The sequence below is a fragment of the Solea solea genome, chromosome 11 (assembly GCF_958295425.1).
Source record: "Solea solea chromosome 11, fSolSol10.1, whole genome shotgun sequence".
Lineage (NCBI taxonomy): Eukaryota > Metazoa > Chordata > Actinopteri > Pleuronectiformes > Soleidae > Solea > Solea solea.
This window is the reverse complement of record NC_081144.1, coordinates 25,715,001-25,729,577: the sequence shown is the minus strand read 5'-3', so window position 1 is coordinate 25,729,577 and position 14,577 is coordinate 25,715,001. Positions and strand designations below refer to the sequence as shown.

Genomic DNA, 14,577 nt, shown 5'->3' with positions numbered 1-14,577 from the left:
TATGTGTGAAAGGTTTCAGTAGTATATGTGAGAGGTTTCAGTAGTATGTGTGAGAGGTTTCACTAGTATATGTGAGAGGTTTCACTAGTATATGTTAGAGGTTTGATTTTCACTCGTATATGCGAGAGGTTTCAGTAGTATATGTGAGAGGTTCAGTAGTATATGTGAGAGGTTCAGTAGTATATGTGAGAGGTTTTGCTAGTATATGTGAGAGGTTTCACTAGTATATGTGAGAGGTTCAGTAGTAGTATATGTGAGAGGTTTCACTAGTATATGTGAGAGGTTTGATTTTCACTAGTATATGCGAGAGGTTTCAGTAGTATATGTGAGAGGTTCAGTAGTATATGTGAGAGGATCAGTAGTATATGCGAGAGGTTTTGCTAGTATATGTGAGAGGTTTGATTTTCACTAGTATATGCGAGAGGTTTCAGTAGTATATGTGAGAGGTTCAGTTGTATATGTGAGAGGTTTCAGTAGTATATGTGAGAGGTTCAGTTGTATATGTGAGAGGTTTCAGTAGTATATGTGAAAGGTTTCATTAGTATATGTGAGAGGTTTCAGTAGTATGTGTGAGAGGTTTCAGTAGTATATGTGAGAGGTTTCACTAGTATGTGTGAGAGGTTTCACTAGTATATGTGAGAGGTTTCAGTAGTATATGTGAGAGGTTTCAGTAGTATGTGTGAGAGGTTTCACTAGTATATGTGAGAGGTTTCAGTAGTATGTGTGAAAGGTTTCAGTAGTATATGTGAGAGGTTTCAGTAGTATGTGTGAGAGGTTTCACTAGTATATGTGAGAGGTTTCACTAGTATATGTGAGAGGTTTGATTTTCACTAGTATATGTGAGGTGTTTCAGTAGTATATGTGAGAGGTTCAGTAGTATATGTGAGAGGTTTCAGTAGTATATGTGAAAGGTTTCATTAGTATGTGTGAGAGGTTTCAGTAGTATATGCGAGAGGTTTCAGTAGTATGTGTGAGAGGTTTCACTAGTATATGTGAGAGGTTTCAGTAGTATGTGTGAGAGGTTTCAGTAGTATATGGGAGAGGTTTCACTAGTATATGTGAGAGTTTTGATTTTCACTAGTATATGTGAGAGGTTTGTTTTTCACTAGTATATGCGAGAGGTTTCAGTAGTATGTGTGAGAGGTTTCACTAGTATATGTGAGAGGTTTTGCTAGTATATGTGAGAGGTTTCAGTAGTATGTGTGAGAGGTTTCACTAGTATATGTGAGAGGTTTCAGTAGTATATGTGAGAGGTTTCACTAGTATATGTGAGAGGTTTCAGTAGTATATGTGAGAGGTTTCAGTAGTATATGTGAAAGGTTTCATTAGTATGTGTGAGGGGTTTCACTAGTATATGCGAGAGGTTTTGCTAGTATATGTGAGAGGTTTGATTTTAACTAGTATATGCAAGAGGTTTCAGTAGTATATGTGAGAGGTTCAGTGGTATATGTGAGAGGTTTCAATAGTATATGTCAGAGGTTCAGTAGTATATGTGAGAGGTTCAGTAGTATATGCGAGAGGTTTTGCTAGTATATGTGAGAGGTTTGATTTTCACTAGTATATGCGAGGTGTTTCAGTAGTATATGTGAGAGGTTCAGTAGTATATGTGAGAGGTTTCAGTAGTATATGTGAAAGGTTTCATTAGTATGTGTGAGAGGTTTCAGTAGTATATGCGAGAGGTTTCAGTAGTATGTGTGAGAGGTTTCACTAGTATATGTGAGAGGTTTCAGTAGTATGTGTGAGAGGTTTCAGTAGTATATGGGAGAGGTTTCACTAGTATATGTGAGAGTTTTGATTTTCACTAGTATATGTGAGAGGTTTGTTTTTCACTAGTATATGCGAGAGGTTTCAGTAGTATGTGTGAGAGGTTTCACTAGTATATGTGAGAGGTTTTGCTAGTATATGTGAGAGGTTTCAGTAGTATGTGTGAGAGGTTTCACTAGTATATGTGAGAGGTTTCAGTAGTATATGTGAGAGGTTTCACTAGTATATGTGAGAGGTTTCAGTAGTATATGTGAGAGGTTTCAGTAGTATATGTGAAAGGTTTCATTAGTATGTGTGAGGGGTTTCACTAGTATATGCGAGAGGTTTTGCTAGTATATGTGAGGTTTGATTTTCACTAGTATATGCGAGAGGTTTCAGTAGTATATGTGAGAGGTTCAGTAGTATATGTGAGAGGTTTCAGTAGTATATGTCAGAGGTTCAGTAGTATATGTGAGAGGTTCAGTAGTATATGCGAGAGGTTTTGCTAGTATATGTGAGAAGTTTGATTTTCACTAGTATATGCGAGGTGTTTCAGTAGTATATGTGAGAGGTTCAGTAGTATATGTGAGAGGTTTCAGTAGTATATGTGAAAGGTTTCATTAGTATGTGTGAGAGGTTTCAGTAGTATATGCGAGAGGTTTCAGTAGTATGTGTGAGAGGTTTCACTAGTATATGTGAGAGGTTTCAGTAGTATGTGTGAGAGGTTTCAGTAGTATATGGGAGAGGTTTCACTAGTATATGTGAGAGTTTTGATTTTCACTAGTATATGTGAGAGGTTTTTTTTTCACTAGTATATGCGAGAGGTTTCAGTAGTATGTGTGAGAGTTTTCACTAGTATATGTGAGAGGTTTTGCTAGTATATGTGAGAGGTTTCAGTAGTATGTGTGAGAGGTTTCACTAGTATATGTGAGAGGTTTCAGTAGTATGTGTGAGAGGTTTCACTAGTATATGTGAGAGGTTTCAGTAGTATGTGTGAGAGGTTTCAGTAGTATATGGGAGAGGTTTCACTAGTATATGTGAGAGTTTTGATTTTCACTAGTATATGTGAGAGGTTTGTTTTTCACTAGTATATGCGAGAGGTTTCAGTAGTATGTGTGAGAGGTTTCACTAGTATATGTGAGAGGTTTTGCTAGTATATGTGAGAGGTTTCAGTAGTATGTGTGAGAGGTTTCACTAGTATATGTGAGAGGTTTCAGTAGTATATGTGAGAGGTTTCACTAGTATATGTGAGAGGTTTCAGTAGTATATGTGAGAGGTTTCAGTAGTATATGTGAAAGGTTTCATTAGTATGTGTGAGGGGTTTCACTAGTATATGCGAGAGGTTTTGCTAGTATATGTGAGAGGTTTGATTTTCACTAGTATATGCGAGAGGTTTCAGTAGTATATGTGAGAGGTTCAGTAGTATATGTGAGAGGTTTCAGTAGTATATGTCAGAGGTTCAGTAGTATATGTGAGAGGTTCAGTAGTATATGCGAGAGGTTTTGCTAGTATATGTGAGAGGTTTGTTTTTCACTAGTATATGCGAGAGGTTTCAGTAGTATGTGTGAGAGGTTTCACTAGTATATGTGAGAGGTTTTGCTAGTATATGTGAGAGGTTTCAGTAGTATGTGTGAGAGGTTTCACTAGTATATGTGAGAGGTTTCAGTAGTATATGTGAGAGGTTTCACTAGTATATGTCAGAGGTTTCAGTAGTATATGTGAGAGGTTTCAGTAGTATATGTGAAAGGTTTCATTAGTATGTGTGAGGGGTTTCACTAGTATATGCGAGAGGTTTTGCTAGTATATGTGAGAGGTTTGATTTTCACTAGTATATGCGAGAGGTTTCAGTAGTATATGTGAGAGGTTCAGTAGTATATGTGAGAGGTTTCAGTAGTATATGTCAGAGGTTCAGTAGTACATGTGAGAGGTTCAGTAGTATATGCGAGAGGTTTTGCTAGTATATGTGAGAGGTTTGATTTTCACTAGTATATGCGAGGTGTTTCAGTAGTATATGTGAGAGGTTCAGTAGTATATGTGAAAGGTTTCATTAGTATGTGTGAGAGGTTTTACTAGTATGTGTGAGAGGTGAGTTTTGATTATGGCCTATACGGCCCCTCATATTCAAACACCTCCTTATTCCTCACACTCTGTGTCAGTGGAGGCTGTTTTCCCGCTAACAGACAGTAGGGGGCAGTGGACACAGACACCCACCATCACAAAGACTCTGAAGTTGCTAAATTAAGCATGTGGACTAGCAGAGCAGAGAATCGAACCCACAACTTGCTTGTGTGTTTACCTCCTTCGTCTGAGGAACTGTGGGGCATTTGTGTGTATGCAGCTGCAGAGCAGGGGTGGGCGGAGACAAGACGTCCTCGATCCAGTCAAACTTGAACTTGTTTGCAGCCATTTCTCTGGACTGTCTGATTTCTGACATCTTGGTGTCTGTCTTCACCTAAAAAGAGTCACTTCCTGTGTGCAGGAACCTTCAAACTCGTCTTCCTGTGTGAAGTCATTTCCACGTTGATACATGAAACATGATATTATCATATATGACATAAATCTGACTGTTTCACAACAAAGGATCACAACTTCTCTCTGAACTCTTTCATCCTTTTACACGCTTGTCTCTGTGCTGCTGCTGCTGCTGCTGCTGCTGCTCCTCCTGCTGCTGCTGCTGCTCCTCCTGCTGCTGCTGCTCCTCCTGCTGCTCCTACTGCTGCTGCTGCTGCTGCCAGAAAATGTGTGAAACTGAAGATGAGTCAACATTTTAGGAGTCAGAGGGGAAATTTAAAAAAAGAGAGGAAGACAGACAGACAGACAGACAGACAGACAGACAGGGTGGTGGTGGGTGTGAGGTTATTATTTCTGTCCACTGTTTTCTTTTACAGTTCTATCGCCCACTGTGGATAAAGGATCTGTTTCCTGCGCTCTCCAGGTGTCGGAGAGGCCACACACACACACACACACACACAGTCTCCATGACTTATCACTCTCTTGTGTCTCGGCTGCAGTGATTTCATCCCTTCATCTCTTTTCTTTCTCTCTTTTTTACATGAATTAATCCCCTTTTTTGAGGAATTCTCAAATGATCCTCGAGCGTCACGAAACCATTTTTTATTTTTATATTTATTCAAACAAAAAAACACTCTCTCCCTGGTTTTTTGTTACTTTGCCTTCGCCCCCCCCCCCTCCTCCTCCTCCTCCTTGAACCCCACCCCTCCCCTTCGTCCCTCCTCCTCCCACCTCAGCTTCCTCCTCTCTTGGCTTCCCAGGATGCCATGCGGGAGACGGTGGAGCGGATCAGGGACTTGGAGACGGCCCTGAGGGAGAGCATGAACACATCTGCCCACAGGGAGGCGCTGTGGGCGCAGGAGGAGGCCGCTCGCGTTCAGGCCCAGAGAGAGGTTCTACCTGATTTTGCATTACACAAACACCCGCTCTGAAGTACACGTAGTTTCCTCGGGGAATGTTAACTGCGCCCCCATGTGGCGGAGCGTGCTGATGAGCGGGCCGTCACAAAATGGACGCCTCATGCTTTCCCCCCGTTTATCTTCCACAAACATGCTTTTCCATTTTGCTTTTATGAAACTGAAAATAAGTTCCGTCATCCTTCTTTCATTTTCCGTTGCATGCTTTCAAATGTAAGCACATGTTTGACTTATTTTGAGTTTATGTGCATGTAATTAGAATTCATTAACAAAGCTTTAGAGTCTGGGCCTGCAGTCTTGATGGAGCACAGACTGCCTTTCTTTTTTCTCTTTTAAAGCTCTGCATGTTCCGCTATCTATCTGTGTCTGTGATCGCCAGCTGGCTGCTCCACATGTGTGTGTGTGTGTGTGTGTGTGTGTGTAGGTGTGTCTGTGGTGGGAAAGTGAAACCTGGCGAGGGCGTGTGTTTCCTCCCGGTGTGACTGTGCATTTGAATGAGAATGACCTCGCATTACTTATGCGTGCCACAAGTAACACGAGAGCAGGCGGCGGTTTACGGCGCGAGTGAAGAGCGGCGACTGTGTTGCTTCAGACTTAAACATCGTTCTTCATCACGCGCGCACGTTCACACATGGACTCAGAGAGAGAGAGAGTTTAAAACTGGGCTCTTGTTTTCTCTTCTTCACGCCGCTGCAAACATGTCAGCGCTGAAACATGATTTTCTTATGCGATGACACCTCGGGTTTGTCACCTTCATCGGCTGAATAAAAATGGATTTGCCTTCAGTGAAGCTGGCGTGAAACTTTCCCAGTGTCAGAAGTTTGGATGTGTTCCAGTTGTAGTTGGAAGTCGGATTTTCCAAGTTCCTGTTGAAAGTCACAGAGTAACCTCACCGACCCCTGACCTGGGATTCCAAGATGGCTGCCACTCGTACAAACACTCCGCTGTTTGTTTGTGAGTGAAGGCTCCGCCCCCTCACCACATGCATTCATGAAGGGGCGGAGGGAGGAACACGAACGTCACTCAGAGCAGCTTTAGCTTGAACTGCTTTTTCTCTCCGTCTTCAACAGAACAAAACAAAGGCATGAACTTCTCGTCTATTTAAAGCATTCTGTTTATGTTGAACCGCTCACACACACACACACACACACGTACGACATTCATGACTTGAGGGGACATTGCATTGACTTACATTCATTTCCTGGAGACTTACCCTAACCCTAACCTTAAAACATATCTTCACCTTAAAATGTAGTCATTTACATTGCGGGGACTTGATTTTTGTCCCCACAAGGAAGACAAGTCCCCATAATGTGACTTTGTAAACAGCTTTAGGTCACCACAACATTAGTGATGGACATGGACACACACACACACACACACACACACACAAACACACACACATTTGAAGTGTCTGTGATTTTCACCAAAAAACTCGACCAAAACAAGTTTGCCTCCTTTTCCCAGAGAGTTACGTTTGATGTTAGGGGCCACACGGTTGATAAGTGGTTAGCACTCAGGGTCTGTGACCTGGTCAGAACCATGTTCTCCCCGTGTGTGCATTCAGATTTGGGGATGAGGTAAAGTGGCTGATTGTTTGTCTCCGTGTGTCCTTGTGATGGACTGGCGACCTGTCCACAGTGTGACGCCGCCTTTCTCCCGACGTCAGCTGGGATTGGCACCGGCGACCCTCATGTAGAGGATAAAGTGGTAGACGATGAGTGAGTGTTTGACGTTAGGAGTAAGAAACACAACATTTGGTTCTAGCACGACTCGGCTGCGTGACTCGTCCTGGAGTTTGGTGTCGGGTCACAAGAACACACCAGGTTCTATCACTGAGCTGAGTCATGCTACAACTGTAGAATGGAAAAGCCTCATTAGTCTGAGTCCATGCACTCGTTTGACCCTGGACTGAAGGCTCTCTGTGTCCTGACCAGTATTGTTATCATGGACACTGTGTCCATCACAGTCCCAAAGTCAGGTTTATTGATGTCTGTCAACATAGTGTTCGTGTACAGAGGTGCGTGACTCAGCTTTACCCATGTGCAGCCAATCAGGGGAATCCTTCCCCAACCTGTGATACTTTAACACTCACTGACCCCAACAGTACTCGTCAGGTTACTTCCCTTTGAAGTCCAGTCCAGAGCCGGCACAGGAGAGCGCAGTCATCCTGGCGACCTGAGCCGGAGTAGAGTTACAGTCGCTGCGGAGCGGCTGACGCTCGCTGGTAGGTGCTGTCAGCGTGCCGCGCCTCCGTGAGCCAACATTACATCAGCGACTTTCACAGTCTTCACTCCACGTAATTGGTGCCAGCAGGTAAAAGAGAGGAGGACGGGTTCTTCTGAGACGTCACCTGACCCTGGCACTGGTTCAGACTCACATTCTCACCCTTCTTGCCCTTGAGAGTAATCAGTCTCATGATGTGTAATGTGCTGAGAGTCAGCCTGACGTGCTGAGATGGAGCATGGGTAATGCCCGGGGTCACTCTTCTTCACACCCTCCCTGTCTTGACTATCTCCTGGCATAATTCCTGCTGTCTTTGCATTGTCATTCCTTAGCCGCCTCCCCTAATCATCTCCTCACTCTGTCTCCGTCTTTGTCTCCGTCTTTGTCTCCACATTCTCTCTCCAGCGTTTGAACCAGGCCTTTGAACCAGCAACAAAAACGCAAATGGACAAGAGGGATTTGGTTTTCCCCGTTACCTCTGAGCCCCCAATCAGCTTAGCAACTAAAAAGGGCTTTGGGTCAGTCTTAGCGAGTCTTAGCCTGGTTGGGGGGGCTTTGCCTTGAAGTTGAGCTAAATTATCACGCACAGGCTGGCGGCTAAGCTGATTAGGTCCCTAATTTCACTAAAATTCATTGTATTCCTTCTTAATGATGTGATTGTGAAGCGCGGGCGAGCCTGGGTGGTGGAGTTAACCGGAGAATGAGGCCAGCGGCGGTTGATGGATGTGTGTGTGTGTGTGTGTGTGTGTGAGATGAAAAGATTGCGTTCTGTTAAGACATCAAACATGAGGACGATGGCGTGATGTTGGACAGCTGGACATCTCCACGATACCGGGAACGTCGGCTGCTGGACGCTCTCAGGATCACGAAGAATTCCAAACTTTCTGTGAAGTTACGACTGGAAGTTATCACTTTCCCTCCGCTCCCAACATCTTTTCTTCTTCTCGTCTTCCATATGTGATATTCATGAGCAGCACATTATCTGACATCTGTGGAACACACCTAGAAAACCAGCGGAGATGGAAAGTGTCCTGAAAATGTGTGAACGATTTGGCCCCTTCATAAAAGAGGCCCCTTCTTTTTTCATGTCTTACCCCATGGTGGGCTTTCCCATTATACTCCTCTCTCTCTTTTTATTCTCTGCCTCTTTACTTTCATTCCCTTCGTTTCCTTCACATCCAAGAATTTGCAGAATATGAGCTTTTCTTCTGTCGTACGATCACGTTGTGGTCTGTTTACGTCGTCTGAACTCTCCCGCCTGCTGCTGGAGCCTGTTGTGAAGTTCTTGTTGTTAGACAATTAGACACTTCCTGCCCTGGGATAATGACGCCCCGAGGTCACTTCCTGTCTATCACACGCCCAGGTTGGACACACAGACCTGCGGGGCGTGTGTGTGTGTGTGTGTGTGTGTGTGTGTGTGTGTGTGTGTGAGTGAGAGAGAGAGGAGGAGACGTCATTGAGTGGTCGAGCATTTTTCTCACCTGCTCTGAAGTAGAGTCACACTTCCTGCTCAAGGGTCTGTAGATGTTGGCGTTTTCATGTCGTCTCACCTCAATTATAGGCTTCTCCCTCACACACACACACACACACACACACACCTTAAGAAATGAGGACTGTACCATTTCCATATGTGTGTGTGTGTGTGACAGAGAGTGGTCCTGCAAAAGTGTGAAATCAAACGTTCATATCAGATTTAGTATGATTTCGTCAACACCTCTCACATATGGCGACAGGGCCGTGTGTGTGTGAGCAGGCTGGGTATGTTTTCACTCAGGTTTAACCCGCGTGTGTGTGTGTGTGTGTGTGTGTGTGTGATGTATCTGACCCTGAACAGCTGGAGGACCTGATGGGGGCGCTGGAGAAGACGCGACACGAGCTGGACGCCACCAAACTGCGTCTGACGTCCACTCAGCAGTCCCTGCGCGAGCGAGACGGACACCTGAGCAACATGCGCCAGGAGAGACGGCAACAGCTGGGAGAGATACTGGAGATGAAGTAAGTGTCTGTCAGGATAGCTAATGTCTCTCTGTCTGTCCTCAGTCTGTCCGTCTGTCCATCATCAGTCCATTTCTCTCTCTAAACTGTGGAGAGATAAAAGAGTTGTGGAGTTTATTGATGTATTGTGTATTTGATCAGGAACGTCATCACTTCCTCAGCAGTAGCACAAACCTCTCTGTGACACGACGTTAACTCGTTCATCCCCTCACTCGTTCACATGTGGATGTCGTTCAGGTGCTGAGGTGTGCTCTGATGCTGGATCTGCTCATGTCCACCGCCGCCTGGTTTTTAATGCACGTGTGTGTGTGTGTGTGAGCAGAGCAGCTACATGTGTGTCTGATTGAAGGAGCATGAAGCCACAGATCTGGTCGTCATGTGTCGCAGGAAGATGCTTTTAATGTCATTCACTCAGTGAAGAACAAAAGAGAAGACTATTAAAAACACACACACACACACACACACACACACTGTAACATTGACTTATATGACTGTACTCTCTGCTTCACCTCTCTGACACCAGGTCTGTCTCTTCCTGTGCTCCTCACACCTTCACTGTATCACCTGTCTCACTGTCATTCACACACTGGTATTCTGTCTGTCTATCTCCTAATAACATTCCAGTGCAGACCTCCACCTCTCCAGGCTCACTACACATAACTATAGATTTGGCTCATTATTTGGCAGTCAGTCTGTTCATGGATTAATACAACAGCTCATTATTTGGCAATAATCAGTCTCATGGAAGATATGTAAAATAGCTCATTATTTGTTAGTCAATGTCTTGGTGGTTTATAGAATAGCTCATTATTTGGCAGTCAGTCTGTCCATGGATATGGATAACAGGTCATTATTTGGCAGGTGTTTGGTATTCATGTATGAGTAGAACAGCTCTTCTTGTGTATACTTGTCTTTCTCTAGTCTATATTTTATGTTTGCACTGCAGTGCAGGTAAATACTGTATTTTTAATAAAAACAATGTATCAACTAAATATTAAATACATCAAACACGTCGTTTGGATGAAAAAATAAAGCTTGGTCGATACCTTTAGTAAACCAGTCTATATTATAATATGGAACACACACCTTTTTATACTTTGAACATAAGATGTTCCATAAATAAATAAACACAAACCAAACATAAAATGTGCTCTTTATTCACTCTGTATGTTCCATAAAACACATGCATCATAACAACAACCACACACACACACAATATACCCGCTCATATGATCCAAACCATCTCCCTGTCTGTTCCAATTTCCGCAGTGATGTTTAGCAGAGGAAATGTGTTAAATATGATCCAGACAAACATCTACATGTATGTGAAATCACTGACGGGGTCATGTGACATGTGGATGATAGTGATGACATTGTCTGTGTGTGTGTGTGTGTGTGTGTGTGTGATGGTTGGTTGACATAAAGAGCAACAAAGTTGTTTCGCATTCTTTGCCTTTGTGTCGATGCTGGTAGGAGCTAATGGAAGGGGCATGTGTGTGTGGAGAGGTCGAAGGCTGGGGTTTGGGGTCACTGGTGATGAGGATTAAAGGACTGTAGAATTGTTGTTGGGGGCGGAGCTTTGTGAGACTCGACATCTACGCAAGACACACACACACACACACGTTTGTGCTTCAGTCATAGTGAGGACCCTCATAGACATCATGCATTTTCTTACCCTAGCGTTAACCATCACAGCTGAATACCTCACCCAAAAACCAGGTCTTAACTCTCCAAAGGTCTTTTAAAGATGCAAGGCCAAAATGTCCTCACTCTGTATGGTTTATACCAGGCGCATTCAACTTGTGGGCTGGGGGCCGGATGCGGTCCATTTTAATTTTACTACGGCCCTGGAACTGTGTAAATGATGATAAAACTCACCACAGTCTCATCTATGTTCGTTATGTGACACATGCGGCGTGGAGCTGGGCTGTGATTGGCTGCAGCAGGAGTCACTCACGCTGCTCTCACCCGCTTCATGGGCGGGACAGGTCACAGACGACCAGAAACAAGTGTTTATCGTGCAGTGACTGCGTTTCTGTGCAAAGTCACTGCAAGTCTGCAAGTCAAATCATGACTATCATTTCAACACAGTCGTCATATCACTGTGTGACAAAAGGCCTCATGTTGGAGTGGAATAGTTGCATTTTGGTCCTCACAAAGCCTCACATACAAGAACACACACACACACACACACACATGTCTGCAGACATGCAGTCATTTTTCCTTCAGTGTCATATTCCCACAGCACAGAACCACGTTCCACGTTAGCACAGGGAAACTAAACAGGAACGATCGCACGGAGAAACGAGACGGAGCGAGAGAATGAGAGGGAGGGAGGGAGGGAGGGAGGTGAGGATGGAGAGGAGGGGAGTGGGGGGGGGTGCTACACAAACTGAAGTATTTCAAATCTTAGAAATCATGAGAGAAGCTTGATCGCGGGCCAAGTCTCTCCCTCTCCACGCTGTAATGTGGCATTTGTCAAGAAAACCAGCTGAAGGAAACCATGTGAGGCACGTTCCCCAGTGAACTGTGGAGCTCTCTCTCTGTGTGTGTGTGCGTGTGTGTGTGTGTGTGTGTGAGAGAGAGTTTTTCAACACTGTTAGACAATAAGAGCTCGGCTTTCCCAGCATCAATTAAAAAAATGATTTGATTTGATTCTTTCCTAAACCTCAGAACGAAGACTTTTGTTATATGAAGCAAAGAAACATGAAAACATCAGAGAATCTGTTGTAGATTGTAGATTTTTATTGCATTCATCTTTAAGTATTACAGCCCTAATATTCATGCATCCTTGTTATAATAGTGTGTGTGTGTGAGTGTGTGTCTGTGAGGGAGGGAATTTCATATTTACCTTTTCAAATACAGAGCCAAATGTTTGATGAATAAGGAACATTCCAGGTTTTGCTCCGTCACACCACACCAGATTGAGTTTCCTCCATACTGTACACTCTTCACACACACACACACACACACACACACCGGGAGAGACAGATGGCCTCCAGAGGAGCGAGTCATTGCACGAGTCCAGGGTCAGTGAGTGTAGGTGCACAATAGAGAGATGATGTGTTTGGACGTTGTGAACAGGCGGTCATTGAGATGTTTCCACAGTCTGAACATCTCAGACATTATCTCTGTTTACACTGAAGTGATGGAAAGCGATTGCAGAGTTAAGAAAAGGTAGCGGCGGCTTTTAAGCGAGAAGTGGAAGCCTCCGGGGGTCGAGCGGCGGTGGCCTGACACTTTGAGAGATGGAGAGGAAATTATGCTCACATTCGTTTATTTTATACACGGCAGAGACGAGAGAAGCCGTCGCAGAGAGTCGGGGAGGGAACGCGGGTGAAGGAGAGCGAGCGGGATTGATGAAGAAGGTGATGGATGAAGCAAGGGAGGGAGTTAGAGAGGGAGCGAATGATGGAGGGAGTGCAGGTGGAGGGAACAACAGGGAGAAGATGAAGAGGGTGTACAGGTGGGAGTAGAGTCTGGTTAGCAGACATCTGGAGACTAACAGGACAGACAGAGCTACAGTAGCAATCCCATCATGCAACACTGTTCAAATTCATAGACGTCAGCGAATAAACCAGGAAATATGTCAGACTCCTCGTCTCTTGGCCAGATGTTTGCATAAAAGGTGAAGATGTATGTTGTGGCGTGAGACGCAAAAACAGTAAAGATCCAGAGAGAGAGCAAAGTTCTGATCATCTCAGGTTCTGGATCCAGTATTCACTGACTGATGTGTGAGTGATGAGAGATAAAGTTTGCTAAATTTAAAGTGCAGAGACTTCTTGCTGGTACTGCATGTGAGGACCCAAAAGTCAAGATCTCAGGACGTTCTCCAGAACCTCCCCTGTCTCAGAGCTATAGTCACAGCAAGAAAAAGTTCTGGATCAAAGGAGGAGAGTCCTGTGACCCAGACCTTTATTTTTTATATGTGAATGACAAATCTGGACTAAATCACGACGTTCCTGTGCTGACGAGAAGGTCCAGAGGAAACTGACATCACAGCTATGGAGACCCCATCCACGGCGAGGCCTGATACCCAAATCGAGTCAAGTAGAGCCGGGGGAATGTGTAGAGGTTTTCCTCTTTAAAAGTTAAGCCACCAAGTCCACAGTAGAGGCTGGAGAAAGACCTTCAGGACGGCTGTGGATCAGGAGGAGAAACACCTCACGAGCTGCTCTCCATGATGGAAACGTCTTCGGCTCCACCTAGCGAGGGCCAGTTACAGCGGCGCAGCGTGGCGTCACGAAGCTTAGAGCAGTCGTGACATCATGACTTCCAAATCCCCAACGTAGACGTGCTGTCTGCAGAGCGCCGTCGCCATGGTTACACTGACGAAACACACAGAGAGGCCAGCAGCTCTGGCAAGGTCATGTCCCCATTCAGTGATCTCTCTCTGAGGAGCATGAGCCGCACACACACACACACACACATTCACATGTGGAGAAAAGTCTCATGTGCAGCTACGATCATATGCTAGAACTTAGCGCGCACACACACACGTATGGTGTTACAGTGCCATTGTTGTGATTGGTAATGACACGGCGGCTCAGTGCCGTGTGTGAATGGGATTCTCTGTGCTGCGGTGAGGAGGCGGGGCCGACCACACATCAGCGTGCGAGCAGGTTTGTGTGTGCGTCGCCTCGTGGGAACCTGGAGCCATTCATCATATCTGTCTGTGCTCCCGTGGCCTCTGACACGCGTGTTTACCTTCCACATGTGTGTCGGCCGCCGTGCCTGTAGGTGTGTTATTGTGTCAGGGCCTTGGCAGGCTCCGCCCTCTCCGCCGTCTCCTTTGAGGTTTTTTCGTTCTTTGTCAATAAGGAGCTTCAACTCATGGAAATCCTCGTGGTCAGTACAGTACGGTGGCTCAGCGGCACAGAGGTGGACATGGAGGTGGACATGGACATGGACGTGGAGGTGGACATGGACATGGCTACACGGATTGTGTTAGGCTTCGTTAAAAAACAAGCGCACATGGTCAGGAGAGGTGAAGGGAGGGAGTCAGTTTTTAAAGAGGTAGACGATGGATGGTGTCGTACAAACATGTACTCCCAAACTGTAGGGGGAGCTCTGTAATGACTTGAGTGAATGGGTGTTAATGGGTGAACGTCTAAAGTGTAGTTTAGCAGCAGCAGCTCTTTATAAACACAGTATAGTGTCAGACTTTACCTGGATCTGAACAACA

The 14,577-nt window shown here is 44.9% G+C and overlaps 1 protein-coding gene across 1 annotated transcript in view; it reads left to right on the top strand.

Annotated features, from left to right (window-relative positions):
- The window catches only part of LOC131468358 (ERC protein 2-like), a 194,558-nt gene that overhangs the window by 74,544 nt on the left and 105,437 nt on the right, over nt 1-14,577 (top strand). Inside the window, exons 16-17 of the mRNA XM_058642483.1 lie at nt 4,992-5,147; nt 9,232-9,392. Of these exons, the coding sequence (XP_058498466.1) occupies nt 4,992-5,147; nt 9,232-9,392 (317 nt within the window). The remainder of the gene's footprint in view (nt 1-4,991; nt 5,148-9,231; nt 9,393-14,577) is intronic.